This window comes from Sycon ciliatum, chromosome 4, assembly GCF_964019385.1.
Source record: "Sycon ciliatum chromosome 4, ocSycCili1.1, whole genome shotgun sequence".
In the NCBI taxonomy this organism is placed as follows: Eukaryota; Metazoa; Porifera; class Calcarea; order Leucosolenida; family Sycettidae; genus Sycon; species Sycon ciliatum.
In genome coordinates, this window is record NC_088646.1 from 34,773,026 (window position 1) to 34,799,372 (window position 26,347).

Consider the following 26,347-nt stretch of genomic DNA (forward strand, 5'->3'; position numbering starts at 1 on the left):
TGCGCTGATCGCGGAGCAGTGACCGTGTTTGTATGTCGCACACCGCCAGAGTCGGAAAAGCGAGTCGAGAACTGGGCACGCACACGTCCGTCCGTGTACTAGTATTCGAAACATTGCACCATGATTGTAGACCTACCAGTTCCTTGTTACACTGTATTGCTATTCACTAACTGAGTTTCAGCTTTCTCTGCACGTGTGGTCTTGTGGAGTTTTGACCGCCGGTACCCCTACTGGCCCTAGTCGAGTGTGCAGCAGCCGTGTGACTCGCCCGGTTCACCGCGATTGTTTCCAACGTCACAGGTAGTCCTTGTACACTGTCTGCACTGAGGACAGTGAGGTCGTGAGGAGTGAGGTACATAACTAAAGAGTAAAGTCATTACTACTACACAGTACTAGGTACATGATGTAGTGGTAGAACTAGAAAATGAACGTAGAAGCCTTCCTTTCTGTTCATTCATCCATAATTATGCGTGAGTGGCCAAATCGACCGCGAGCGCACTGACACAGACGTCTTGATGAATTGACCGGTTTACGTGGACTAGAGTTGTTGATGAAGGCTCGAGCCGTTGAGGCTTGAGCCTGAGGAGTAGATCATGGTAGATCGGACCGAACTAGCACGATACTGGAGTGGATGGCTACTATGCACATGTGCTCTGATAAGGCTGTGAGTGTGACCGTGGTGCAGGCTACTGACATGACAGCAAAATAAAAGTAAAACAAAGAATGAAAAATGAACGCGTCCCTGAGGACGAACCATTATCTCTCTACGATCGTTACCTCGACTCGATCGAGAGCAGTGCCAGGGCGGCAGTGGCAGTGTGCTTGTGTATTTTGTTGTTGTGTTGTGAACCGTCGCCTTGTAAGTTTTGTATGGGTGGGAAGATCTACAATGTCATACTAGTATTACTACAGTACTAGTAGTAGTACTGTATAATCATACATCATACATCATGGCATTATACATACTACATCGTACATGTAAAAAGTGCCGGCAATCACAAAAATCGGAATTATTTTTTGCTCTGCCGCCCACGCATCCGAGTCTTGTGAACAGTGCAGTGCACTGTGCAGTGAAGCCCACACTAGTAACTACAGTACCAGCCCTACTAGTACTGTACAGACTCACTGAGTCTGTCATGAAAGCGAGCAAGTCAAAGCCAGGCTACAGACAGCGTTTGCACTAGCAATGACTATGTAGACTACTCAGCCTCTGACTAGGGCAGTGCAGTGTGCATGCGGCACATCGAAAATGAATCGAGCCTGGTCTGGCTTGTGCTTTCACGAACTCTTGGCAATCTTGCATCTGGCAACCGGATCAGTTGGTGAGTTGTTGAGTTCTGCTCGAGTTGGTGTGTTCGAGTCCTTGGCATTCAGGCGTTCCAGCCAGCTCACGAGTCGCTGTAGCAACATTTAGGTCATCTCTAGCGAGTGTAGGGCTGCTCGCCTAAACCGGCAGTGATCGGCTGGTCCTTGCACATGCGGCAGCCGCTTCGTCTTCCTACCTACAGATTTTCTACTTGGGATCGATTTTTCCGTTGATACGGTAGTGAGGGATTTCTGTTTCGGTGCACGCAGCAGTGTTTTAGCTATTGAGTCAAGGCCATCAGCCCCTGGTTTAGACTAACCAGAAGGCTTCCCTAACCTTGGCTGCGTCGGCTGCCTTTCGATTTGGAGGAATGCCTCCGTCCAGGGCTGGTCGCGGCATTGCTTTGCTGGTATCTATTTTTCTCTGCGTTCTTGGTAAGTTTTCTTTGTACCTGGGAGGGCATGAAGCCTTGTTGGAGGCTGGTGGGGTCAATCAGTTAGTTTCCTGCGCTCTGGTTCGTGCCTGTGAGGGTGTGCATGGGTTCGCATCATTGTTTGTTGGCCTGTTTCTCTTGTGGCAGAACTGGATCAGTTACCCAACTGATTAGTAGCTTCCGGAGTTGACTTCTCTCCCGAAGATTATTTTCAGTTTGCTGTGCAATAATGGCACTGTCGAGAATTAAATCCCAATATGTGTTTTGCCTGAAGCCTGTTGGTGTTGCGCTCTGCGTGTGAAGAGATGCTTCGCCGCTATCAGGGACTGCTGGTACTAATATCGTACCGGTTTGGTTGCATCATGAATGCACCACAACAGCACTAGTATGTCTGTATGATGTCTTTGACCCACGTTCTTTCTTTGGACAGCTGAGCAGCAGCTTTCTTCTTTAGAAATCATGCACATAGTCATTCGACCTCCTTGTCAGACATACCTGCTGCTGCTGTTCGCACATAACGTTTTCTTTCCATCAGGGAGTAAAGTAAAGTATAATATTATTATTACACACACTAGATAGTACATGTACTCTCTCTCGTCATTACTACCCTACTGCCATTGCACCAGTTTAATGCAGTACATTGATTCCATGATTTGTTCAAAGCCCCACATCAGTGAATAGTGGCAAGAAGGCACAAGAGAATAGCTAGAGGGCGACGAGGAGTCCAGATGGAAAAGGAAAGATACTGAGGACATTGAAAGGACCGGTCACACAACACGGTTGATTCCAATTGTGATAGGATTATGCATCCCTGCGTAAGAAGTGGGTCATTCTTTAAAAGAATGCAAATAAATTTACCAAGCATGCCTGCAAAAGACGCAGAACACACTTATATTAATGCAGTCAGCATACAAATCATTCAAGGGGCACTGGTCGAGAAATGATGAGCTTGCTCCCAGCTCTGCGGCGCAATTAGGGTGCCCTGCACCCACGTAAACACGTTACAAATCATGTCAAAAGCAAGAAATAAATGCAGCCTCTCAACCTTGCCATAACACGGATGCAGTATAGTACATGTTGCAGTACATCACTATTATACTAAAAGGAAATGATATTTTGAGCCCAATTTAGCCGAAATCTGGTTTGAAAACGATGAGAGTGCATATTGTCATGACCCTCTTTCTGATTCTCGATCCTTCTGTGTGTGCGTGTATGTGTGTGTGTGTGTGTATGTGTGTGTGTGTGTGTGTGTGCATGATTGCTTGTATTGTAGGTTGCTGCCATGGGCAATCGCCAGTGTCCATATCACCTGTTGCAATGCAGACGGTGATACTGGATCACCTTGGTGGGGACCAGTTTAGTCCACAATGGCGTAAGTTGTTGCTGTCGCCCAATGTGCCTAGTTTAACCCATTGCTATCTAATCAGCACATATGGAAATCACATGTGCTATCGTTCCTCCTATTTGGTGACTTTGCCGAGCGTGTTCGATAGAAATATGACTATACTAATGATGTATTTAGCTGGTATATTATGAACGTGCGTGAGCTTAACAGAGCTTCACGTATGTACCGAGCGATGATGAAGCTTGATGTTAGTTAAGCAGATATGTTTCAGGTTTTGCTGTGCTTCTTTGCACTGTTGATCATTGGATAGCTTTTCCAAACCACCGCTGCACACGCAAATTCAATGGGTGTTGTATCAACTTGTGCTACACGCGATGTTGAATAAACCTACAATAGAAGTAACAACCACAACAGCAACAACAACTCACACTATTATCTCTTATTGGCCACTGGCTATCGTGAGAATAAAGATTTGAAACAACAACAACAACAACTTGTGCCTGTGGACTTTGTGCATGGTGTCCTTTTTGTGTTCATGTCCTCAGTGAATGTAACGTGCACGGAGTCCGGCTTCACAAGAGGAATGTTCAACTGGACGCGGAATGCAATTGCCATTGACGAGACTGCCGGGCACATAATCGAGGACAACGTTCTTTACTTCCGCGTACATCACATACATGCCACTCTCCAGACACTCGAGTGTGTCACTGAAGATGTGGACACGGGATCAGTAGAGATGGCTAGTGTAGATTTCATTTCTGCTGGTGAGTAGTTTTGTCATTGGAAATGTTAACAGCAGTAAGTTACATGTATTCATTAGTTGAAAGGGAATGGAAAAGGGTAAAGTCTGAAGAGAGAATTGACTGTCACCACCAGGACTGGAACCAGTATATGTAATAGTGCCTTCCAGTTGCTTTGCTAGTATCCTGTGTGTGCTGCGGCTGGCCCTCGAGAAATCCAGGCCCATGAACACTGCGGAGCCATGTTCACTGCATCCCGATGCATTCCCAGTGCTAGCGCCATGCAACCCCTGTGTTTATGTAGGTGTGTGTGTGTGTGTGTGTGTGTGTGTGTGTGTTTTACATTCGTGAGGTCAGGTTTTAGCTGCTGCGACTGTAGTTATACGTGGCTAGTATAATTCTGTTGTAGCGAAGCTTTTCCGATGGCGAAAGTTTCTGATACTAGTACGAGATCTGCAGTGGTTCATTTGGAGGATGCTCTGATGCTGATACTGGTCAGTGGTGTGGCTCCAGACTCACCAACACGGCTATTCTGTAGCACCCACCTTCCCATTGTTCTCTATTGTTTTTTTCATGTTCTCCCATTTCCCCTTTCCCGGTGAGCAGTGTCATTGAAGTAGAAAGTCGAAAAAATCTAGCACAGTATAGTGGTCTGACTTGTGGACTGCTGCACCGTTTTGTGTGTATATACAGAGCGGCCACCTGTCCCTGCATCAGTCACAGAAGTGTCCATCACGCCCAATGCTGCAAGCTTCAATGTGGCCACCACGCCGCTAAGAACAGCTGATAAACTCCTTGTTCGCTATGGTCCGGATGGAGCTGGTCAGGCGCAACAGCAAACGGTGAACTATACCCTGAGTGGCTCTACACAGCTAGTGTCTCTCCCTGGACTGACTCCTGGCACAGCCTACACCATGCATGTATCCTATCGCAACTCTGCATCTGGTGCTCAGAGTGCACAGCGCACTGAGTCCTTCACGACGAGACAAGGTATGTTATGACCGCCACCACCACCACCGCCCTTACCACCCTCACACCACCAGGAAGTGACAACCGGACATGAATACCCTGGCTTTAGCCCTTCTCTAAAACACAGTGCTGGTACATCCAAAGTACTTACTTTACATGTGTGCCTACACCAACAGTTTTGTTGGTTTGGCTGTGTCATTGGTTTGTTGCTTTCTTCACAGTTGAATATTGATCACACATGTTGTGTTCTTTTTGGTGTTTACAGTGCCGGCGCGTCCGTCTAATCTTGTGCTGGGTAGTATTGTGCATGACTCGGCTGTTGCATCATGGGATGCACTAATGGATGCTATGTGGCAAGACAACGGTGTCTCTTCACCTTCGCGCCAGTACCGTGTTGTTCTCGTGAACGCAGCGAAGCCCCACAGTAGCATAACAGCAGCTACGTCAATGACCTTGACGGGACTCGATCCTTCTACCACCTACACTGTTCAGCTGACGGCTACAAACAATTTTGGAGAGGGGTTGGCATTGGAAGAGGACTTCACAACTCTTTCTGCGCGTAAGTATCAGGGTAATGAAACATTGTCAGTGTACTGTATGTGTAACCTTCTGCCATCGTCCAATCATTTCCAGAATTACTCGGATGGTGAGCCAAGGACTCCTTGTCAGTCTGGTGCTACCTTGTGCACGTCTGACTGTTCAAAATCTGGTTTATTTGGTGGACTTAACGCATAACTTGTGCCCCGCCGTTTTCCTTGTTTAAAAAAAAAAAATTTCCAGAATTGTTCATAGTTGCTGTGTGTTCTGGCCATTTTGTCTGGGCTTTTTGGTTGTTTCTCCTGCATTTCGACTGCCTCCAAAGTTCTGTTGGAGGACCTAGTACTAATCGTATTGTTTATTGCTTGTAGTGAAGTCTTTTGCCCAGTGCTGTACATGGAAACGAGACCTCTTTGGAAAGTGATCAAGTAACCTCAATTTTCAATACATTCAAGAACATTTGAAGTATGGATTCTTATGCAATCCTCATCTACTGCTGTTGTGCTGCAGCTCGCCTTAGTGTGACGGAAACACCGCTGTCTACTCTGAGCCCTTTAGTGTTCAAAACCAATGTCTCCTTCAGTCCTCCTGCCGATTGGCTAAACAATGGCGCTCTGGCCGTATCATATAAATACTCTCTCGACGGGAACCGCACTTTCGACCAGACGACACAGCCATCCTTCAACATCCAGTATGGCGGCGGAGTAGAGATCTTCATCAGCGCTACCCCAGTCGTGAATGGACAGGCGTATCCAGAGTATAGTGGTGTTCTTGTGAAGACATCTGGCATCAGACGTTAGTACCTTGCCATGTTTTTGTTTTGTTTAATTTGTGCTTGTATACTGGATTGGCGAGGAGCAGCCTATTTGAAGCAAATGAGCCCAATTTGAAATGAGAGCTTTTTGGCATGTGCCTCCACCAGTTAATTAACCTTGGAAAAAGTGGTGGTTTTGGTGAAAGGCAAGCTGGAAAGCTCTTTCTCATTCTCCTATAGCCAGTGCATGGTAGTGGTGTGTGTGTCTGAAAAGGAGTGAAAGAGGAAAAATCGAAAATGAACATAAGGATTCACAGATCAGAAAAAGTCACTTCAACCAACTACCGGTATGTAAGGGGCTATCCGTAAATATAGATATTTATTTAGAAACGAATCACAACTAATGAGTTTTAAGTGAGAGCCCTAGGACATTTTCAAAGTTCTGCAGTTTTTTCGTGTCCCTTGGATCACAACCTCAGTTCTACTCACTCAATATTCATAATCTAGGGCTTCCTGGAAATGTATCCAGGAGAGGAAGAGAATGGGGTCAACCATAATAGCCAGGACACTGTACATGTATATCCAGCGCTATCATCACTTCGTCAACAGCCATGCGTGTGTGTAGCTGTGTATCTGTGCCAATATGTGTGCCAGTGTGATTCACAGTGTGTTGTTTGTTCGTTGTGTGCAGAACCTCCTCAACCGGTTGTATCGGATATAACAACAACTGCTACAACTATTATGGTGACGTGGGAGCCAATAGATTTTAATGATGGTGGTCCAGGTCCTGCATTTGTCAGGACATTCACTATTGAACTGAGGTTTGCTGATAGTGGAGCCGAAGTTCTCCCCACTCCTGCTGTTGACCATACCGCACTGGCCTACACTTTCAGAAACCTCTCGCCGAATCGCAAGTACGTTGTGCGGCTCAATGTTGCAAATAACCAGTTTGACACCGAGGTCAACAAGGACGCCACGACGAACAAGAAGGGTAAGTGCATGTGTGTGCACATGTGCGTTCGTATGTGCGTGTGTGCGTTCGTATGTGCGTGTGTGCGTTCGTATGTGCGTGTGTGCGTTCGTATGTGCGTGTGTGCTTTCGTATGTGTGTGTGTGCTTTCGCATGTGCGTGTGTGCGTTGGTATGTGTGTTCGTGTGGGTTTGTGGGTGAGGGGTATTCTTACTACCTGAGGCGTTTCAGTGGGAAGCGAGAAGCGGTGTTGAATGTGTGTGGTAGTGATGCTGTTTATGCATTGGGGGGGGGGCATGTGTTGAATGTTGTCATTGGTTTGTATTGGTAAGCTACGAATGATTCTCTTTTGCAATGTGTTGTTTGTTGTTTGTGCTGCTGACAGAGCCTTCTGACAGTGTGTCCATCACTAGCCTCGTCCCAGGCACCCACAGTCTGGCATTGTCTTGGACTGCGATTTCCAACTGGAATAGCGACGATGGACGGAATTATCGGTTGAATTGGTATTGTGGCAATTTGTCTACGCAGCCGATAATGATTCCTCCGCATAATACTGTAAGTAGGCTTTTTGCACTGTGAAAATGATCTTGTCAGCAGGAGATAGCCGCTCCAGAAGTGCAAGTTCATCCAGGATGTGTGCAATACTGTACAGCATGTCGATCAGTGCATTGTGCAGTATATGTATTCTGACGCTAAGCTTAGATCATGGGATGGGTCAGTTATCGACTGGCACCAGGCTAAGCTAATTGTTGATAGCAATGAATAATATTCGTTCCGCGGTCATTGTCTCCACGTCGCTTATTTGTAAGCTATTTGTGGCCGTTTTTGTCAGCCTTGCACACGTGTGGAGTGTGCATTTCTCGAAGCAGCTGGTGTGCATAGCACGCCTATTGGCTAACTGATATGGATGTGTGTGTGTACGTGTGTATGTATATGTATATGTGTGTGAGTGTGTGTGTGTGTGTGTGTGTGTGTGTGTGTGTGTATGCATGTGTGCGTGCGTGCGTGTGTGTGTGTGTCTTTGTGTGGGTTATACGTTGTAACTGTGGGGTTTATTCTCCAGACCTTTGTCATCGAGAACCTAAAGCCGCACACCCAGTGCAACGTGTCCATTGCTGCAGTCAACGATATTGGAAGCGGTCCAATCTCCTACACTATCACTTCAACGAAAGAAGCTGGTAAGACTTTTCTGAGGATGGCGATAGTGTCTAATTTTGATACGACCAGTATAAGTCAAGGCTAGGCCAGTTTCTGTACATAGTGTGCTTTCCGCTTGTGTCTTTGTTTGGAGTCTGTGGCAATCACTGATTTCTTGCGTACGCTGCTTGTGCAGCTCTTTACTGCTACAGTATTCCTTTTCTCCAGTGCTATGTTCAGTCGGTTTGTTTTACTGACTACTACTACAATACAATCCTGCTCATGATGATGCTGCTGCCGCTGCTGATGTGTGTGTGTGTGTGTGTGCGTGCGTGCGTGCGTGCACGTGTGTGTGTGTGGTGTGTGTATGTGTGTGTGTGTGTGTGTGTGTGTGTGTGTGTGTGTGTGTGTGTGTGTGTGTGTGTGTGTGTGTGTGTGTGTGTGTGTGTGCATGTGTGCATGTGTGCATGTGTGTGTGTGTGTGGATGGTTTCTTGGTGCCTTTGTGTTGCTGAATCCACTGTAATGATGTGTTGTGTGTTCCAGCACCAAGTAAGGTACGTGACTTGAACAAGAGCCAGTCCGATCATACTGCTGTCACTGTAACTTGGAGAGAGCCAGAATACCCGAACGGTATCGTTCAACACTACAATGTCACCCTGGAGGATGATGTAACTGGGTCGGTTCGCTCACTGGTTACACAAGACTTGATGGCTACATTCAATGGCCTTAGTAAGTTAGCACTGGCGATTGCTGTGCCATCTAGCTAAACACTGCGACGTTGAGTGCTGTGACCCAATTGTCTTTTTGGCAGAATTCCTTGTGTGCAGAGTTCGGAGACGTGTCACCGGGATATAGCCAGCACAGGCTCCAACCGATGTGATATCGGTTGGGTTGGATTGCCAATTGTTGGTTTTGAACTCTTGCATCTGATCAAGATACTGGCTACTGTCCTTTTTATTTTCTTAGAAAACCCTCTCCAATACGAAATGCTGACGCTAGTGCGGATGTTGTGGCTCTTTTTTCTTTTTCTTTTTTTTGCGTTTGAGGATTGATTAAAAAAAAACGTGTCAATAATTCACTTGATGGCTATGGTAACAGTGGAATCGATGAATTTGCCCGATGAGATGTTGTCTGTTTTGTTGGTGTACTGTGTCTGCGTACTTGTGCTTGTTGCTCCTCGCGCAGTTGGTGGAATGCAATACCACGTGTCGGTCCGGGCCTTTACCGTGGAATATAGCAATCCCAGTACAATCACTTTCCAATCCATCGATGGCAGTAAGTTCTAGTGTATGGTGTGTGATTGAGCGTGTTGTTGTCATTTGTTCATTTTAAAATTGCCAAGTGATGTAAAAATGCAATATTCCGTGCCTCATTGTCCTAATCAACTGATTTCGCCAATCTTGGGCTTCCTGGAAAGCTCTTCAAGAAAGCTCTTCGAAACGAGCTCAAATTCAATGCCACGGAGGCAGTTTGATTTTTGTAGTGGCTGACATGTTGAGTGAAACCATCTCTTGCATGCAACGTCACAGCTCTTTGGTGATTGTTGCACTGGGAAACAGAGCTCTTTCGCTTCCTCCTAGGCATGTTGATTGTGAAGGCTGTCAGGAGGACAGTGGGTGGTCGATGCAAGTGCATACACACATTGTAGCTAAATGGTGATTTGGGGGTAACGTAACTGAAAATATACTAGCACTCGCTCTTGTCAGAACGTTACATATGTTTCGAATGTTTATTAGCCTGTTCAGTGTCCTCGTGCATTCGTGGTCTGCCTGGTGATGTTCTCTACATATGGTGTGCTTTGTAGCGGAAACACAAGTGACACCTGAAATTAGACATGACACATGTAGGCATGCCTTTTCAGGAGCTTTGAAAATAGCCGTAGAAGTTGGCACCGGTCCGAATGCAGCAAATGAGCTGTCCTGCCACCGCCGAGCTGTGCTTATAGTCGATTCCTGCTCTTTGTGTAGTGTTTGTATTTGTATTTATTGAACATTTCCTGGCTCGTCAAACGACTGCCAATGACAAATGAATGTGAAATGAAGGGTGATAGCCAACCACGGCAAATATCCAAAACAGGGAAAAAAGAAAAAGTAGAAGACAAGGAGGAATCAAGAGTCGAAATTAACGCGGGGTTTACTTAGGAGAGTACAGATGACGATAGTAGAGGCAGGGGCAGTTAGCCAGAGATAACGCGTATAAATTCCTTGATATCAGTGCATGATTTAAGGCTTAGAGGCAGAGCAGACCATAGGGAGTATGCGGAGAAGAAAGGAGACTTCAAGTACAGGGAGGATCGGACACGTGGTAGGGTTAGCGCATTATGAGTATAGCCATTGCTAGAAAACCAGTTATATGCATTTTAATATGCCGTTGAACCTGCGCGAGACGTATTCTATGGACAAGGCTGCAACGATGTTGCCGGTGCCGGTCAACAAGGGGGGGATGAAGAAGCAAGAGTATAGAGAGATTCAGTTTACTCACTCTGCCACCTTTCCTTGCCTGTGCACTTGTTTGTCTGGTCACAGCTCCCTCTGATCCGCCTCGAATCCAGACGGTGAAAGTCGATGTCGGCCTTCGAAATGCCTTGAAAGTGACATGGCGAAATCCTGCTGAAACTCATGGAGATATCGTGAGCTACATGTTTTTCCTGACACCAACCGGTGGTGCAGAAGAGACCAGGACTATCCCGCAACGGGGTGTGGAACAGTGCCAGACATGCCCATTCGGAGCGTTGAGAGTTGCTCTCACTGGCCTCGAGTACGACACAGAGTACACAATCCGCATGGCAGTATTGACGTCTGTAGGAGCATCGCCAACCAGTCTACCATCCAACCCAACCAGCACAATTCAAGGTGGTAAGTATGTGTACGCTCCATGTATGTGCACTCCATGTGCTTGTAATACAAATGATAGCATTTACATTACCTCCTGAGCGACGGCTGTGGCGCAGTGTGTATGGAGAATGAAACATTCATTCAGACTCACTGTGTGCGTCGCTCTTCCCTTGCACAGAGCCGACGGCGCCGCGGAATCTCACCTTCTCGCAAGTCAATGCCACCAGCGTCTTCCTGCAGTGGCAGCCGCCAACAAATGCCTTCGCGCAGACCTGGCAATACACTGTTGAGTACGTGGAGGCACAGGGCACGAAGAAGTCCCTCACCGTGGATCACGTGCATGATGAGCAGCAGCTGCAGCAGCACAGTCTGTCTGCCTTGATACCGTACACGCAGTACAGTGTGCACGTAGTCACATACAACGGGCTGTTCCGGAGCAACGACTCTGTCAGCACCTCGTTCATGACATCACAAGCTGGTGAGTGATAGATGGGTTTGCTTCTACTGGTTAGGGCCCGTTCAGACTACCGATAAAAGTGACCGATTGGGAAAGTTTCCAAGGTGATTTGATCACGTGACGTTACTGGCACGTTGCCGGCGGAAAAGTTTTGCTGCCGCGGCTGCTGCGGCGGTAACTGCATTCCGGCAGTAAAAAAGGTGCTCAGGCTGGGAGTAAGGGAAATCCCTTCTCAGCTTGTCGACTTCACTAGTTACAGTACCCGATCGGGTAATGTTTCCGTGGTAACCACAATGCACCCCTTCCCTTACACACTGGGTAGACATGCAGAGATGACAAGAATTTGTACACGTGCACTGTACATGTCATAATTATGATGTCATCTAGCGACTTCGGATTATCGGGTACTATTCTGTACCCGACTACCCGAGGTCCTCACGGGTAGCACGGGCACCCGACTACCCGTGCACACCCCTACTTGTAAGCCCATAGCACATACTAGTACTTACAACAAGAATACTTTTTCATCCTCTTATTGTTGTTTGAACTAGCTCTGCCTTTCGGCATTGAGCACTTTATTGGATTGGACAGTCTGGAACCTCTCTGTTATACTAGTAGTCTTATGAATCTTGAATAATCCACCTACATGTACTTTGCTGGGTTTCGTGCAGCCCCGGAGACTCCGTCAAATGTACAGAGTACATGTCCAGCTCTGCGCACATCGCCTGCTAGCTTCTCGTGGACCGAGCCAACAAAGCTGAATGGCCCAGCCGTAGTGTACAGCGTAAGTTGGCTTTTAGAATGGGCTAGTCTATGCTATTGACATGTATCTTTAAAACTACCTTGTTATTACTTCTAATAAGCTGATCACTCGCCTTCATGCTTGTGTGGAAGGGGAGAGGAGGGGTGTGTGTGTGTGTGCTTGTGCGTGTGTGTGTGCGTGTGTGTGTGCGTGTGCGTGCACACGTTCATGTGTTTGCCCGTACATGTATATGTAGATAAAATATCTGTAGAGCTCCTAGTGGTATACCAAGGATAGCGTGTAAAACTGGCAGTATGCTCTGAATTGGTAATGCAATCTTGGAGCTATAACTGAACTGTGCATAGTGTGTGTGTGCGTGCGTGCGTGCGTGTGTGTGTCCACTGCTAGCTGGGATTCTGATGTGGCATGCGCAATGGTGATGTCCACATTCAGTTCATGTACTTCAGAAGTATATCTTTCACATTGTGTTATGTGAATGGTTAAGGTGAAGGTGACATTTTATTAGAAAAAAACACATACGAACGAGTTATGAAGCAACTAGCAACATGAACGAGTTTTTCTTCTATTTTTCATTTCTTATTGGCTCAGTATCCAAGTGAAGTTGTATTTTTTGTTTTTTTTGTTTTTGTTTTTAGGTGTATATAACTACTACAGACAGTGATGATGAGGAATATGTGGACAGTGAAGGTGCTGACAACCTGCTAACAACATCATGGCAGCCATCGCGTCCCTTGCAACCGTTTACCAAGTATGCCCTGACTGTCACGGCAAAGCAGAGAGACGACCCGCTCCTGGCCAGCAGAATGCTTATTGAGAACGTCGAGTGCAAGTCAAGTACCATAGGTATGCAACACTGGATATTTGTTCGTGGTCCATCTTGGGTGTCTTGCTGGTATTTTTGTGTGTGCGTCTGTGCAAATGCGTGTGAGTGTGTGCGTATGCGCGTGTGTGTGTGTGCGTGTGTGTGTGTGTGTGTGTGTGTGCGTGCGTGCGTGCATGCATGCATGTGCGTGGGTGGATGTGCGCGCGGGTGTGTGTGTACCAAGTAGATAGTTTATAAGTTATGACTAGTTATCATTCCTGCTGGTGTCAATAGCGAGTGCCATGTTGCATTCTTTATCTTTATGTGCCTTTGTCCACTGCAGTGCCTCGACCACCTACGAAACCTCCAGCATTCCGCGGTTCAGGCAACATTGCCAGCAATGGTTCAATCCCGCTTGAACTGACCAGGTCTCCTGATCATGCCTTTGCAGCGTAAGTCATGTGCGCGTGAAGTAGTTCCTTAAGTGTGCCTGGGGAACTCTCGCACAATGTGAGCTTAGTTTTCCAAACTCTTTTTGGCAAGAGGAACACTTGGCAATAATGTCCGGATACAAGAATGATCAGCTAGGATCAGCATTGTTTCCGATCCCGCTCCCCCCCCCATATTGGATGAGCTGGTGAGGGTCAAATGGGATAGCTTGTGTAGATGCATAATTTATGGGACCAATACTGTTATGTTTCGCTTTGTATACTTCATTATTTGGGCTACAGCCTATTGCAGATATGCATTGAGTGAGATAAGCGAGGTCACACTGTTATCTATAGCGAGACATAACAATGCAAGGTATGCAATGTAGTTAACATGCCTTCTGATGCTCACACTTGCTCTGTTCTGTGCTGCAGTCAATATGCTGTGTACGTCAGAAAGAGCACGCCAGGGTCGAGGCAGCAGCGCAGTGTGCTGGGCAGGTTCCGGCGGCAGGCGGATAGCACAGAGTACGTCACAGCTCGCCTGGCTCCCGACAGCGTTGCTGATGGAACCGTGTTTGTCATCGGCGATGGCAAAACCCATGGTGTGGCGAATGCCCCTCTTGTTCGTGGCTTCTCGTATGAATTTGCCCTTATTACAGTGACCGCTAGCGTAAGTTAACTGGCCATCGCAGTCCTTAATCCTAGTCTAATGTCAACATGACATTTGAAGCATTTTCTCTGCATGAACTAGCTACCGGCAGTAGCGTCATTCTTCCAGCATGTTATTTCCCGGACTGGACAACAGGTGGATTACAACGGTAGATAGGCAATGGACCATAGAACAGGAGCAAGACTTTGATAAAGACGGATGCTGGCATTTGCATGTATGTCTTCTTGGGAATGATGGCAGCGATACATGTAGAGTAAAACCTGTCAAGGCAACCACCTGCCTCAGAAGACCACCTGTCTCAGAAGACCACCTGCCTCAGAAGACCACCTGCCTCAGAAGACCACCTGCCTCAGAAGACCACCTGCCTCAGAAGACCACCTGCCTCAGAAGACCACCTGCCTCAGAAGACCACCTGCCTCAGAAGACCACCTGCCTCAGAAGACCACCTGCCTCAGAAGACCACCTGCCTCAGAAGACCACTGTAACCAGGACCAAGGGATGCTATTTGCAGCCAAACGACCCTGGATAAGGAGACCACCTGGCAGCAGAGACCACATTTTTGCAGGTCCCTTGAGCGGTCGTCTTAGACAAGTTTTACTGTACAAACTTCTAACGTGTACAGTAGCGGCAGTGTGAGCTGTGTTACGCGTTTACTGTGTGTTTATTCGTTGTGTGTCATGTGTCTGGGTGTGTTTCTAGGGTACTGAGTCGGAAAAGGTCTGGACTCCCAAGGTGGATTTCTGTAAGTCTGTCCATGGTTCATGGACCATAGCTTCATGTAGTTAGTGTAGGCGGATAAATGTTACAGCTGAGCATAACTGTATTGACACAAACTGGGCTGGTCAAGGCAGCTCGAAAGAGTGCTCAATGCACGAATGTGCAGAGCAATGTACACACACACACACACACACACACACACACACACACACACACGCACGCACACACACACGCACACACCGCATCTACTGATAGCCCGGTACTTTGGACTTTAGTTCAGAAGTGTTGATGTGACTGTATTGAGCTGTGTACATGTTCTACATGTGCAGCTGCTCCTGACGACACGTCATCAGGATTGGTTCTGATCGTTGCTGCCGCCATTGGCGCAGTGGTGGTCTTGCTTCTCGTCGTTCTCCTCATTGTGGTGATACTCCGCTATCGCGGCAGGTGGGTTTGTTGGCGCTGCTGCTGCTGCTGCTGCTGCAGCTGCTTTTGCACATAGACACACATTGATGTGCTAGCGGTGCAGATCTTTCATGCTGCCCAACCCAAGAATTACCTATGTGTCAGTGCACGTGAAGACGGCCATTGGATCTAGCGGAGCACAACGTCGAGTTTGAACGTTTCACCTTGACTGGAGCACATGTAGTGCATGACTGTGCACACTCTACACATGTACACGTATTGTGTAACTAAACCTGTACTTGTTATCACTTTAGCGCCCTGTGCAGCAAGAGGTCCTGTGCCCATGACGATCAGCCAACTCTATCCCCCCTCAGCCCCAGGCCATGCTTCAGCGTACATTTAGACTCGTCACGTGTAGAAAACCACTGGCTATGAAGCTACCCCTGTAGTATGAGCACAGCATGGAAGTGAAAGGTTGTTTGGGCAGTAGTGTGTGTTGGCTTCGTACCTGGTCTCGGTGTATTGATGGACATTTTATTCAATTTGATGACACACAGGAGGAGAACCGAGAGCACAGGCGCTGCCTCTACTAACAACAGCACCGGCAAGAAGCCGTTTACGCTGCCAAAGACCGGCGATGAAACTGTGGAGAAGATCCGTCTTGGGGAGGACAAAGGTAGGGAGAGGGTTTGTGATGCTGCTGCTCCAGATGTCCTGGAGAGTACATGTACTGTCAAGCTATTAACAGTGCTGTTTTGAACAGCTCATTCTGTCCATGTCCTAGTTGCCATAGGAACGCTGGTGGTTGTACTGCAAATCAAGAATATGTTGTACGTGGAAAATTCCGTGCATTGAATAATCTAGCCGAGCTGACTGCTGCACTCGTCGTCCGTTTGGTGTGGTTTGTGTGTGTGTGTGTGTGTGTGTGTGTGTGTGTGTGTGTGTGTGTGTGTGTGTCTTATGTTGGCTTTGCAGCTCACCCGGCCATTCATCTGGCCGAGTTCTCCGAACACGTGGTCAACATGAGAGCCGAAGGAAACCTTCCTTTCTCTCAGGAGTATGATGTATGTCGTCTTTGATAATGAATACAATATACCTCATTGCCTCAGTCTTGGATAGCTTTTCCACATGTTGTGCTAATTGACTATACTCGGGGGCACATTCCAAATTACAATTGAATTGTGATTGGAACATGTTCCCGGTTCTCGTTCATTTGTGGAGAGTATGCATAGGGTGTATGTTGAATGCAACTGTGTGCGTGTGCGTGTGCGTGTGCGTGTGTGTGTGTGTGTGTGTGTGTGTGTGTGTGTGTGTGTGTGTGTGTGTGTGTGCGTGCGTGCATGTGCCAATGTGTCGCTGTTGTGTCGTGTTCTCGCCGTTTAGTCTCTGCCTCTTCACTTTGAGGGTTTCACCACCAACAACAGTGATCTGACAGTCAACCACCAGAAGAACCGCTACACCAACATCAAAGCCTGTGAGTGACTTGCATGCTGCTATTGTGGGGGGGGGGGGGGGGGGGGAGCTTGTTGCACAGAATTCATGTTCACTGCTGTCAGCGCTACTATCAATGGACATAGAATTTGAGAACGAATGAGATGAGGAGTATTGAAAGCAGGCGAATGGCATTATGCCATGCGTATGTATACAGGTTGGCTACAAGTCGAAAACGGCTCATTAGGCGAGACCAAAATAAAATCGAGATTCCCGGGCAGGACCCATGTGAAATTGATGCGGGCGGGCGAATTTTTTATTTTTCGCCCGGGAATCTGTATTTTTTGTTGGTCTCGCCTTACCCACATCACGATCCTTTTGTAGCATAAATGGCTGTTCCGCTAACTCTCGGTTACTGTCTCTGTTTCCGCCCTTCCTGCTGTGTTCAGATGACCATAGTCGAGTGCGGCTTAATGCCATCAAGGGTGTGTCCGGTTCCGACTATATCAATGCCAACTTTGTTGATGTAAGTACATGCACCAGCTGGATTCAGTCAGCAGGAATTGTGCAAACATTGAGTAGAATTTATAGAAACGAAAAAGGACCAAAGAACTACAAGTTATGCTATAATATAGTCCATTGAGTAGAATCGGAACTATATTGATCAGTTTATGTGTTTTATGATTCTCTCAAAATGTATTTGCTGTCAACTGAGGTGTACTTTTGTACTGGTCTGGTTTGGTCTCTTTGATTATTGTCATTCACTTTCTATCCTTCTCTGTTCATTTGTTATTTTGGTCCAATTTATTTGTTGTTTTGTCGGCTTAATGAAGGTCGCTTGTCCCTTTTTTGATAGCCTAGTACTTGGAGCGTTGCTGCTGTGTAGGGTTGCTTTTACGTATGTCATGCTCAGGGGTATAGTTCTACCTGAGTATTTTGTTACACCTCAACTAATGACTATTTTGTGTTTGTGTGTGTGCACGTGTGCTTGTGCACGTGTGCTTGTGCGTGTGTGTACATGTGCCATTGTGACTGCGCTGAATTCAGGGCCATGACGAAAAGAACGCGTACATTGCCACTCAAGGTTGGTGCCCTTGTCATTGCCCTTTGTAACAATGCTAATCTGTGGCTGTGGCGGGTCTCATCCTTGCAAGTTGCATCTGTTGTACACTGTTTTCTATCCCAAAGCATAGTACAGTCGACCTACCCTTATAACGATATTTCCGTCAGACCAAGAAATATTGTTAGAAGGGTAATATTGTTATAGGGGTAACTGGTTCATTTCATACACATACGTCATAATGCATGGATTTCGTTCATTTTTTACACGCTTCATAGCATATAAACTGACGTACATGCACATTATGTACACAGCAAGGTGCCCACTGGTGCCCCCATTGCATTTCGTCATGTCCCAGCGACTTATCAAGTGAAGTTTGCAAAGCGTGCCCTACCTGGATAGTGGTCTCCCTGCTAGATATTGTTATAAAATGGAAAAAAATGTCGATTGGTCAGCCCATTTTATATCGTTATAGGGGTAATATCGTTATAGCAATATTGTTATAGAGGTAAGACAATGTATACACGAGTCAATCGATTGATTTGGTTTGGCAAAAAAATATCGTTATAAGGGTAATATCGTTATAGAGGTTATCGTTATAAGGGTAGATCGACTGTACTTCAGGTATACACTGCACTATACTTGTACTTGTATACTTGAAGTATGTTTGCAGTTGTGTGGTCTAATAACGTTGGCACGGTTTGTTATTTCTGCACGCTCTTAACGGGATACTGTATTGTTCATGTTCCTTGGTTAGGTCCTGTCGATGAGACCAAGGCAGACTTCTGGAGAATGGTCTGGGAGCAGCAGAGTGCCACTATTGTCATGTTGACCAACCTGGAAGAGAAGGGAAAGGTGAGTGAGACAGCCTGTTACAGCTCCTGTTGCAATAACGTTACCAACTGTATCACTTTAAAAACTTGAACAGCAAGTAACCAAATCCCCATGGCATATTCTGTGTGAGTAAGTAACTTAAATCTTTTCAATGGAAAAGCAGTATGATCTGGTCTTCAGTTTGATACATGTTCAGTCTTGTTGACTCGTTTCAGTCCTCTAGCCTTGGCCACAGCAGCGTCGGATTGTGTGTTTATTGATTTTAAGTATTGTGTTTTGTTCCATTGGTCTGTTCCTGCTTGTTATTGTGGTTGTGTGAAAAGTTACCGTAGTCACCATTGGCCTGAGATGCCGTGTTGTTATTTTTGCTGTCGTTGTTGTTTGTGTTTACTTGACTGTGTGTGTGCAGCCCAAATGTGCACAATACTGGCCCGATTCTGGCACCATTGCGTATGGCAACATTGAGGTGACGCTCACAGACACCATACCGCTGGCTGACTACGTTGTGCGTGTCTTCAACCTCGTCAAGGTACGGCACAATGATGTCTGTAGATAAACAGATTTATGCTTCCGGTCTCTTTTGTTGAGTGCTGTGTCCGGGGAGAGATGCACACGTTGTGACGTGTATCGTGTTGACAGGCTCGGGACTTTGGCCTGCGAATAGCGCAAAACAACGTACTACTAACGTCACTCTTGGACAAGGAGCTAGTGTGCTTGTGGTTGGATACTGCTGATATGCACATGCTGAAATGATCCTGTGTGTAGAAGCTTGCAGAACAGGGCACATGATGCTGATGGCGTGGTGTTCATCTCTACTGGCGTTTTTGTGCATACATGTAGGTGGGTCGTGATGAACCATCACGTGAAGTGAAGCAATTCCAGTTCACTGCGTGGCCTGATCAGAGTGCACCTCGCCACGCCACACCCATGCTGCTCTTCCGCCGCAAAGTGCGACAGCTGAACCCGGAGCGATCTGGTCCCATGATCGTGCACTGCAGGTATGGGGTTGGACAGCGATGCTGCTCATACGTCACTTGCCGTGCGAGCACTCTTGCTTGGTGGTGTTGCCATTGGCGGTGATGGTGGTGGCATTGCTGATACTCTATTGGCGTGAATTTTGTTGATATGATGGGGACTGATGGCCATTGTTCAGTTACAACTAAGATAATGTGTACTCTATATTTGCATGTACTGCTCTCTATTGGTAAGCTGCTACATTTGGGTGTCATCAGTGCCTGCTGGATTAAATGATTGCCAGTCCTGGAAGTTGTATGTAGTAGATATGCCGTGCTGTGCTGGAATCTGTGTGCGTCTGCTGTATGTGTGCGCGCGCGCGTTTCTTTGCACTGTAGTGCTGGCATTGGGCGCACGGGCACGTTCATCGCAATCGACGCCATGCTGAAGAGAGCGGAGGAGCTGGACACCCTCGACGTGTACGGCTACTGCACCATCATGCGTGCACAGCGCAACTTCATGGTGCAGGTTGAGGTAGGGAAATGCTAAAGATCGCACTTGACTATTTTATGTATTTATTTATTAAACTCAATCTCGTAGCATGTACACGCATTGCTCATGTGGGGAGCAACCCCAGAGATGAGGGCGATACCCAGCCATGGTGCTACTGGGGGACTAGCAGTAAATAGCAGAGGGTCGGAATGACATTCTTATTGCACATGTACTCAAAGGTTTTAAGAGTGCTATCAAACAGTAGTGTGTTGTTTTGCTGCAGTGTGTATGAGGACCACTCTTGGCTCCTTGACTCGCACCTTGCGCATGGCAAAGCTGGACTCGCAACTGAGTACGCTGAAAAAAATGTGTTTTGGCTTGTTGTGTGTGCATTTCAGGAACAATACTTTTTCATTCACGAGGCAATAAAGGAATCGCTGGACTGTGGCAACACAGAGATCTATGCTAAGGACCTGCCTCAAGCTCTTCAGCGTTTGCGGCAGCCTTCCATCCTTGACGACAGCATTACTGGCATGCAGGCTGAGTTCCAGGTATATACACGCTGTCCGCATACCGTAATGTCTTGATGAAAGCCAAAATTGCATGTCACCCTTCCAGGTATATTCACGCTTTCCGCAAGCCATAATGTCACGTATGAAAGCTGAACTTACCTGTGACCCCAATTCGAATCTTGGTGGAATTCAAGTGAGATATTGTCTATGGACGTTGGCACAAAATCCAAGTGAATGTGCCAAAGAGCTTAGCCCTTTGAGAGCCGCCACATACTTCAATGCATTGTAAATGACAGTGTCATTTGAATGCGTAGTGTGCAGAAATGCACGCATGTAGTGTGCAGAAATGCACCATGCATGTATCTGACTACTACATGTGCTGTGTGTTTCTCAACTGCTATTGCCCGGTACAGCGCCTCTCGACCGAGAAGGTAGACAACCTTTCGTTTTTGGCTGCCCTGCGTGATTGCAACGTCAAGAAGAATCGATTTGCGGACGAGCTCTATCTGCCATGTAAGCTTGAGATACTGCTGCTGCTGCTGCTGCAGGCTTTACATTGTAATGTGCTGTTGTTGTGCTGACAGTTATTCGTGTTGTGTTGTGTGGATTGAAAGCAATGTAGTCTAGTAAAACCTGTCACTGCGACCACCTGCAGGTAGTTTGTTTGCAGTGTGTGGACCTCGTACAGGTGTACAGGTCTACAGGTCTGCAGGTGCACAGGTGTACAGGTGGGGCAGGGTTTGAAGATGGCTTATCTGGAAAGCTGAGGTAGAAAATTGATGGAGCTCCGGCAGTACGGTCGCCGTATTGTCGGGGTCGCGTGCCTGTCCTCACTGCGATCCGGCGCACTGAAGTACTGTGTGTGCTGAAGTCCTTGTGTTGGTGCGTTCTCTTGCATTGTCCTGTGTTGTTGGTGTTGTTCAGTTGATGAATACCGCGTACGCCTGCCGCTTAGCAGCATGAAGGGAGAGGAAGGTGGTGACTACGTGAATGCCAGCTATGTTGATGTAAGTCCTATAGCCCGCTATGTTGATGAAAGTCCTATAGCCCGCTATGTTGATGTAAGTCTTGCTGCACTGTCATTGGCTAGCACACTGGCAGCCATACGTTTTTCTTACTTTTACGACGGGGTGCAGCGCCAGTAAAGGTTTTTCAGAACCGTTCCCAGAGCGGTTTTTATATGATTATTTATTTAGCCTGCAGAAAACACTGGTTTATAAGAAGGCAGAGCGGACGTTTACGTCCAGTTATGCTACAGTGGTCCCTCTATAATCCGGCACCATTTGTGCCACGAAAATCTGCTGGATTAGGGAGGGTGCTGGATTAACAAATCTGATTTACTGCTGCAATGTGCATGAAGAGGACATTTTGGCTACTGAAAATTGTGCTGGTTTATCGAGGGTGCTGGATTATAAAGTGCCGGATTAGAGAGGGACGACTGTACTTGTCTAGGATACTGTGTAGATGCGTCTTGATGCATGTTGCTGTCTGCTTGCTACGTTTCTCCCAATAGATTGCTGTAGGCAGAGGAGTATGTGTGTGTGTGTGGGGGGGGGGGGGGCTCTCTTTTTGTCTTCACTTTACTTGATATTTTATCATCCAACTGTTTGGTGTATTTCCAGGGGTACGAATCACACTGTGCGTTTGTGTGTCAACTGTTTGGTGTATTTCCAGGGGTACAAATCACACTGTGCGTTTGTGTTTGCTGTATTTCCAGGGGTACAAATCGCACTGTGCGTTTGTGGCCGCTCAAAGCCCCATGGCACGTACAGTTGATGCTTTCTGGCAGATGGTTTGGCAGTCTGGCTCCAAGGTTATCGTCATGCTGACGGATGTCATCGAAGACGGACAGGTACTGAGAGAGAACGAATAGTATTTTGCTTTGGCTCTAACAAGTTAAGTGTAATAGATTGCATTAGTAGCTTGGAAATAACACACCCTCTCAGCTGAGAAGAGCCTTGTTTTATAGCACAAGGTGATAGAGAGAACACCAATGAGAATGTGAGAAGAACCGAAGTGCCAAGTTTGAAGGAAGTGTGAATACCGTCAACATAAGAGAGGGGTGTGAAATGCATGCAATAAATTGGTGGGTGAAGGTGAGAACTATCACATTCCTATTGACTTTGACTGTAACTGGCTAGTGTATTGACGGCTGAAGGTTCACTGTACTCGTAGAGACGTGAGCAAACTCTTTTGTCTCGTGCGTGCGGGACGGCGTTGGGTGTGATGTCGTGCTGAACGGTTGTAACTGTGACGGCGTTGGGTGTGATGTCGTGCTGAACGGTTGTAACTGTCATGTTGAGTTGTTGTTGTGAAATCTTGCTCAAACGTGAATATCTGGGTGGATATGCCGTGCACGGCCAGCTAAGCATGACTGCATCAACATGATTGTATTGGCTTGTGTGCTGCTGCTGCTGTTGTTGTTGCCTGTTGTTGTTGCTCTACTTATGCACAGGAAACTTGCCATCAGTACTGGCCCGTGGACATGGCTTCGCAGTATGGCACATGCCTAGTCGATCCAATCTCGGAGCAGACGAAGACGGACGCGTCGCAGCAGGTTGTCTACACACTGCGTCAGTTCAAGATGACCAACACGATGGTAAGCTTGCTGCTGCTGATGCTCATCAGTGTTAGTCAACTCAGACCAATGATAATGGTGTTGCTGCTGCTGCTGCTGCTGCTAGTGCTGCTGCTGCTGCTGCTGCTGCTGCTGCTGCTGCTGCTGCTGCTGCTGCTGCTGCTGCTGCTGCTGCTGCTGCTGCTGCTGCTGCTAGTGCATGTATGCATATGTGTTTGATGTATGTGTGCATATGATGTATGTGTGCATATGATGGCCATGTAGCTGTTCTGTGAAGTTTCTACCAAGTATTATTTTATGGAATGCAATGCAATGTAGTCTGTGTGTGACTATATACGTTGGTTTTCACTTTGCATGTGGTTCTTGTGTATGTGTTTGTCTGTATGTGTTGTAGGGCGATGCAACGCGTACAGTGTGTCTATTCCAATACTCCGGCTCTGGCTGCTGGCCTAGGGAGAACAGCATGGACAGTGACCAGACCTGTCTGGCTACGGGACGCCGCTCTCTCATAGACCTGATTGGTGAGGTGCAGAAGCTGCAGGAGCGTACCGATGACCATAGCCCAGTGGTGATCCATTGCGAGTAAGTACAGTGTATGTATGTGATCCATTGCGAGTAAGTACAGTGTATCTACACTGCACAAGATATCCTTTCTAGGTACTATGGATGATCCTAGTGATGCTGTTGTTGCTACTGCTACTACTGCTATGCTGCTGCTGCTATGCTACTACTGCTATGCTGCTGCTGCTGCTGCTGCTGCTGCGGCTGCTGCTGCTAGTAGCGGCGGTGGTGGAAACTGCAGTAGTTTTGGTGGTGGTTCTGGGAGTCATTCTTTCTTAGGTTATGTGTGTACCGGTATGTGCATGCCAGCATTTTCTGTCCATGCATGCAATATAGTGGCTGTCCATACGACTAACTTGGATGTTCACCTTTGCGCTGCATGCTGCAACTAGTCCCTGATCTTCTCTTCTGCGTGCGATGTATTGTTATCTGTGTAGCACTGGCGTTGGCCGAACTGGCTGCTTCATTGCGCTGAGCACGATAATTGAGCGCATGCGATGTGAGGGTTTGCTCGATGTCTTCATGACAATCAAGTCTCTTCGCGCTCACCGTCCATTCTTAGTTCGGACACTGGTAAGTTGGGTACATGCTCCAGTCAGAGCATTGTTGTATGGTTGTGGGTGTTCCAATCTGATCTTCACCAGCAAGGGTCGTAGTAGTGTACGTACAGCCCAGGTGGCTTGTTTGCTGCAGGAAACCTTACATACGAATGTGTTTGACACCTACTCCAGTAAGAGAGCGTAAGAGAGAGAGAGACAGACAGACAGACAGACAGACAGAGGGGAGGGAGGGAGGGAGAGACAGAGGGGGGAGGGAGGGAGGGAGGGAGGGAGGGAGAGACAGAGACAGAGGGAGACAGACAGACAGACAGACAGACAGACGGGGAGGGGAGGGAGGGAGGGAGGGGGAGGGGAGGGAGGGAGAGACAGAGACAGAGGGAGAGAGAGAGAGAGACAGACAGACAGACAGAGACAGACAGAGAGAGAGAGGGGGGGGGGGAAGGAGGGAGAGACAGAGACAGAGGGGGAGAGACAGACAGACACAGAGAGAGACACAGAAACACAGACACACAGACACAGAAACACAGAGACAGAGAGAGATGTGTAATATCCAGTGCTACTAGGCTTTTCTTGACTGTATCATTGTGTTTGTATTTGCTGTTTAGGCGGAGTACTCGTTTGTGTATGACACGGTGCTGGAATACCTAGCGCCGTTTGATCATTTCACCGATGTGATGGACACTGACGGTGATGCAGTTGCACACTCCCGGTACTCAGTGGATGTGGCAGTCTAGGTGCCGTGCGTTCCAGATACACTGCCAATGACATCTACTACTGCTGGTCAGTGATTCGCTGCTGCTGTCCTTGCTCCTTGCACCGGATCCTGTCTATCAGACTTGTTGTTCAGCTGGTAGGCATGCTCCACACTGCTGCTATTCGCAGTCATCGCTGCCGGCTTCTGCACTGCTCAACATGCCGTGGACAAGCCGCTCCGCCATCCAGCTATGCTCACAAGTACACGCGCACGCACCCCTCGCATCCCTTGATAGCTACTCGGTCCACCCTGGATGGACACACAACTATGAACACACATGCACGCGCGCACACAGATAATCCGCTTTATTAAAAGGTTTTCCTGCACAGACACACGCGCACACACACATGCCCAGCCCGCATCCAGAGCTAGCACATGATCGCAAATATGACCTGTACAAAAACCAGAGACCCCATATTGTATTTCTCTCACAAATAATACCTCCTTTGCGTGATTACTAAAATGTGTTCTCTTTTTTACAAGTATGTAAGTCAGATTATGGTTGAATTTGCAGACATGGTATTTCAGTTACATGTATTGCTTCTCTGTGTTGACTTTTGCTTCTGGCTGCCATCGCCGCCCAATGCATGGTCCTGTGTGTTCCGCTTTTTTCTGCCTTATTCTCTTTACCAATTATTTGGCGATCTGGTATGTGTCCACCTGTCATCACTATAGCTGTTGTGAGCTGTGTTGTAAATGTTGCCCACTGTACTGCTGCACTTGACAGCCTAGTGCTGGCTCACCTGCACACGGCCGCTGAATTGGCGCCCCCGCAGTCCACAGCGGCCACGCTCTGCGTAAGCTGGTCGATCAATGTTTTTCTAGGCTCTCTCTCTCTCTCTCTCTCTCTCTCTCTCTCTCTCTCTCTCTCTCTCTCTCTCTCTTCTGTCGGATACTGCTTTGTGCATCACACCAGCTTACTGGCGGACTCACTTAGCCGTTCTCTAGCTCATTCTACTCGGGCAAATACACCAGTTAATAGTGCAGCTATTGCCCTCAGTCAGTGAGTGTCTGATGTACTGCTACTGCTGTATAGTATTTCGGTTCGACTGGGCACAAGATTCCTCAGCTGTCACATTTCCACTTGTACATGTCAAAGCATGCTACATGCAGACGCCATATTCTATACCGATTCCAATATTTGTAGCCTCATTTTTTTGTGACGGTCTGTTGTGTTGCTCATACACGTCTTGTTTTGTTTGCATTACTTTTTATACCAAGAGGACTGTGCTCTTGATTTTACCTATGCAGCAGCAGCAGCAAAACCAAAACTGTGTTCTGTTCTGTTCATATGACCTGACCTGCAGCAATATTGTTCAATGGGACCCATTGTCTAACA

The 26,347-nt window shown here is 47.3% G+C and overlaps 1 protein-coding gene across 3 annotated transcripts; it reads left to right on the plus strand.

Moving 5' to 3' along the window:
* The first annotated feature begins 1,266 nt into the window (after positions 1-1,266).
* On the plus strand, positions 1,267-26,347 carry LOC135815855 (receptor-type tyrosine-protein phosphatase S-like). 3 transcript variants are annotated; one of them, XM_065329200.1, is made up of 36 exons: positions 1,274-1,740; positions 3,013-3,111; positions 3,630-3,848; positions 4,518-4,814; positions 5,059-5,352; positions 5,841-6,125; positions 6,776-7,075; positions 7,440-7,609; positions 8,118-8,232; positions 8,737-8,922; positions 9,379-9,468; positions 10,719-11,048; positions 11,206-11,505; positions 12,156-12,268; positions 12,883-13,090; positions 13,393-13,501; positions 13,913-14,150; positions 14,850-14,892; positions 15,197-15,314; positions 15,830-15,948; positions 16,248-16,336; positions 16,656-16,746; positions 17,153-17,229; positions 17,751-17,787; positions 18,521-18,618; positions 19,007-19,126; positions 19,438-19,595; positions 19,950-20,085; positions 20,442-20,594; positions 20,969-21,068; positions 21,480-21,616; positions 22,273-22,407; positions 23,011-23,154; positions 23,528-23,715; positions 24,132-24,267; positions 24,860-26,347. In XM_065329200.1, exons 1-36 carry the CDS (start codon positions 1,677-1,679, stop codon positions 24,986-24,988), a joined length of 5,625 nt encoding a protein of 1,874 aa, XP_065185272.1. In that variant the 5' UTR covers positions 1,274-1,676; the 3' UTR covers positions 24,989-26,347. The 3 variants fall into 3 exon arrangements, 2 of the variants coding, with proteins under 2 accessions (XP_065185272.1, XP_065185273.1); XM_065329201.1 differs by having other exon boundaries at positions 1,276-1,740; positions 21,480-21,562; XR_010553328.1 differs by lacking the exons at positions 23,528-23,715; positions 24,132-24,267; positions 24,860-26,347 and having other exon boundaries at positions 1,267-1,740; positions 21,480-21,562; positions 22,230-22,407; positions 23,011-23,065.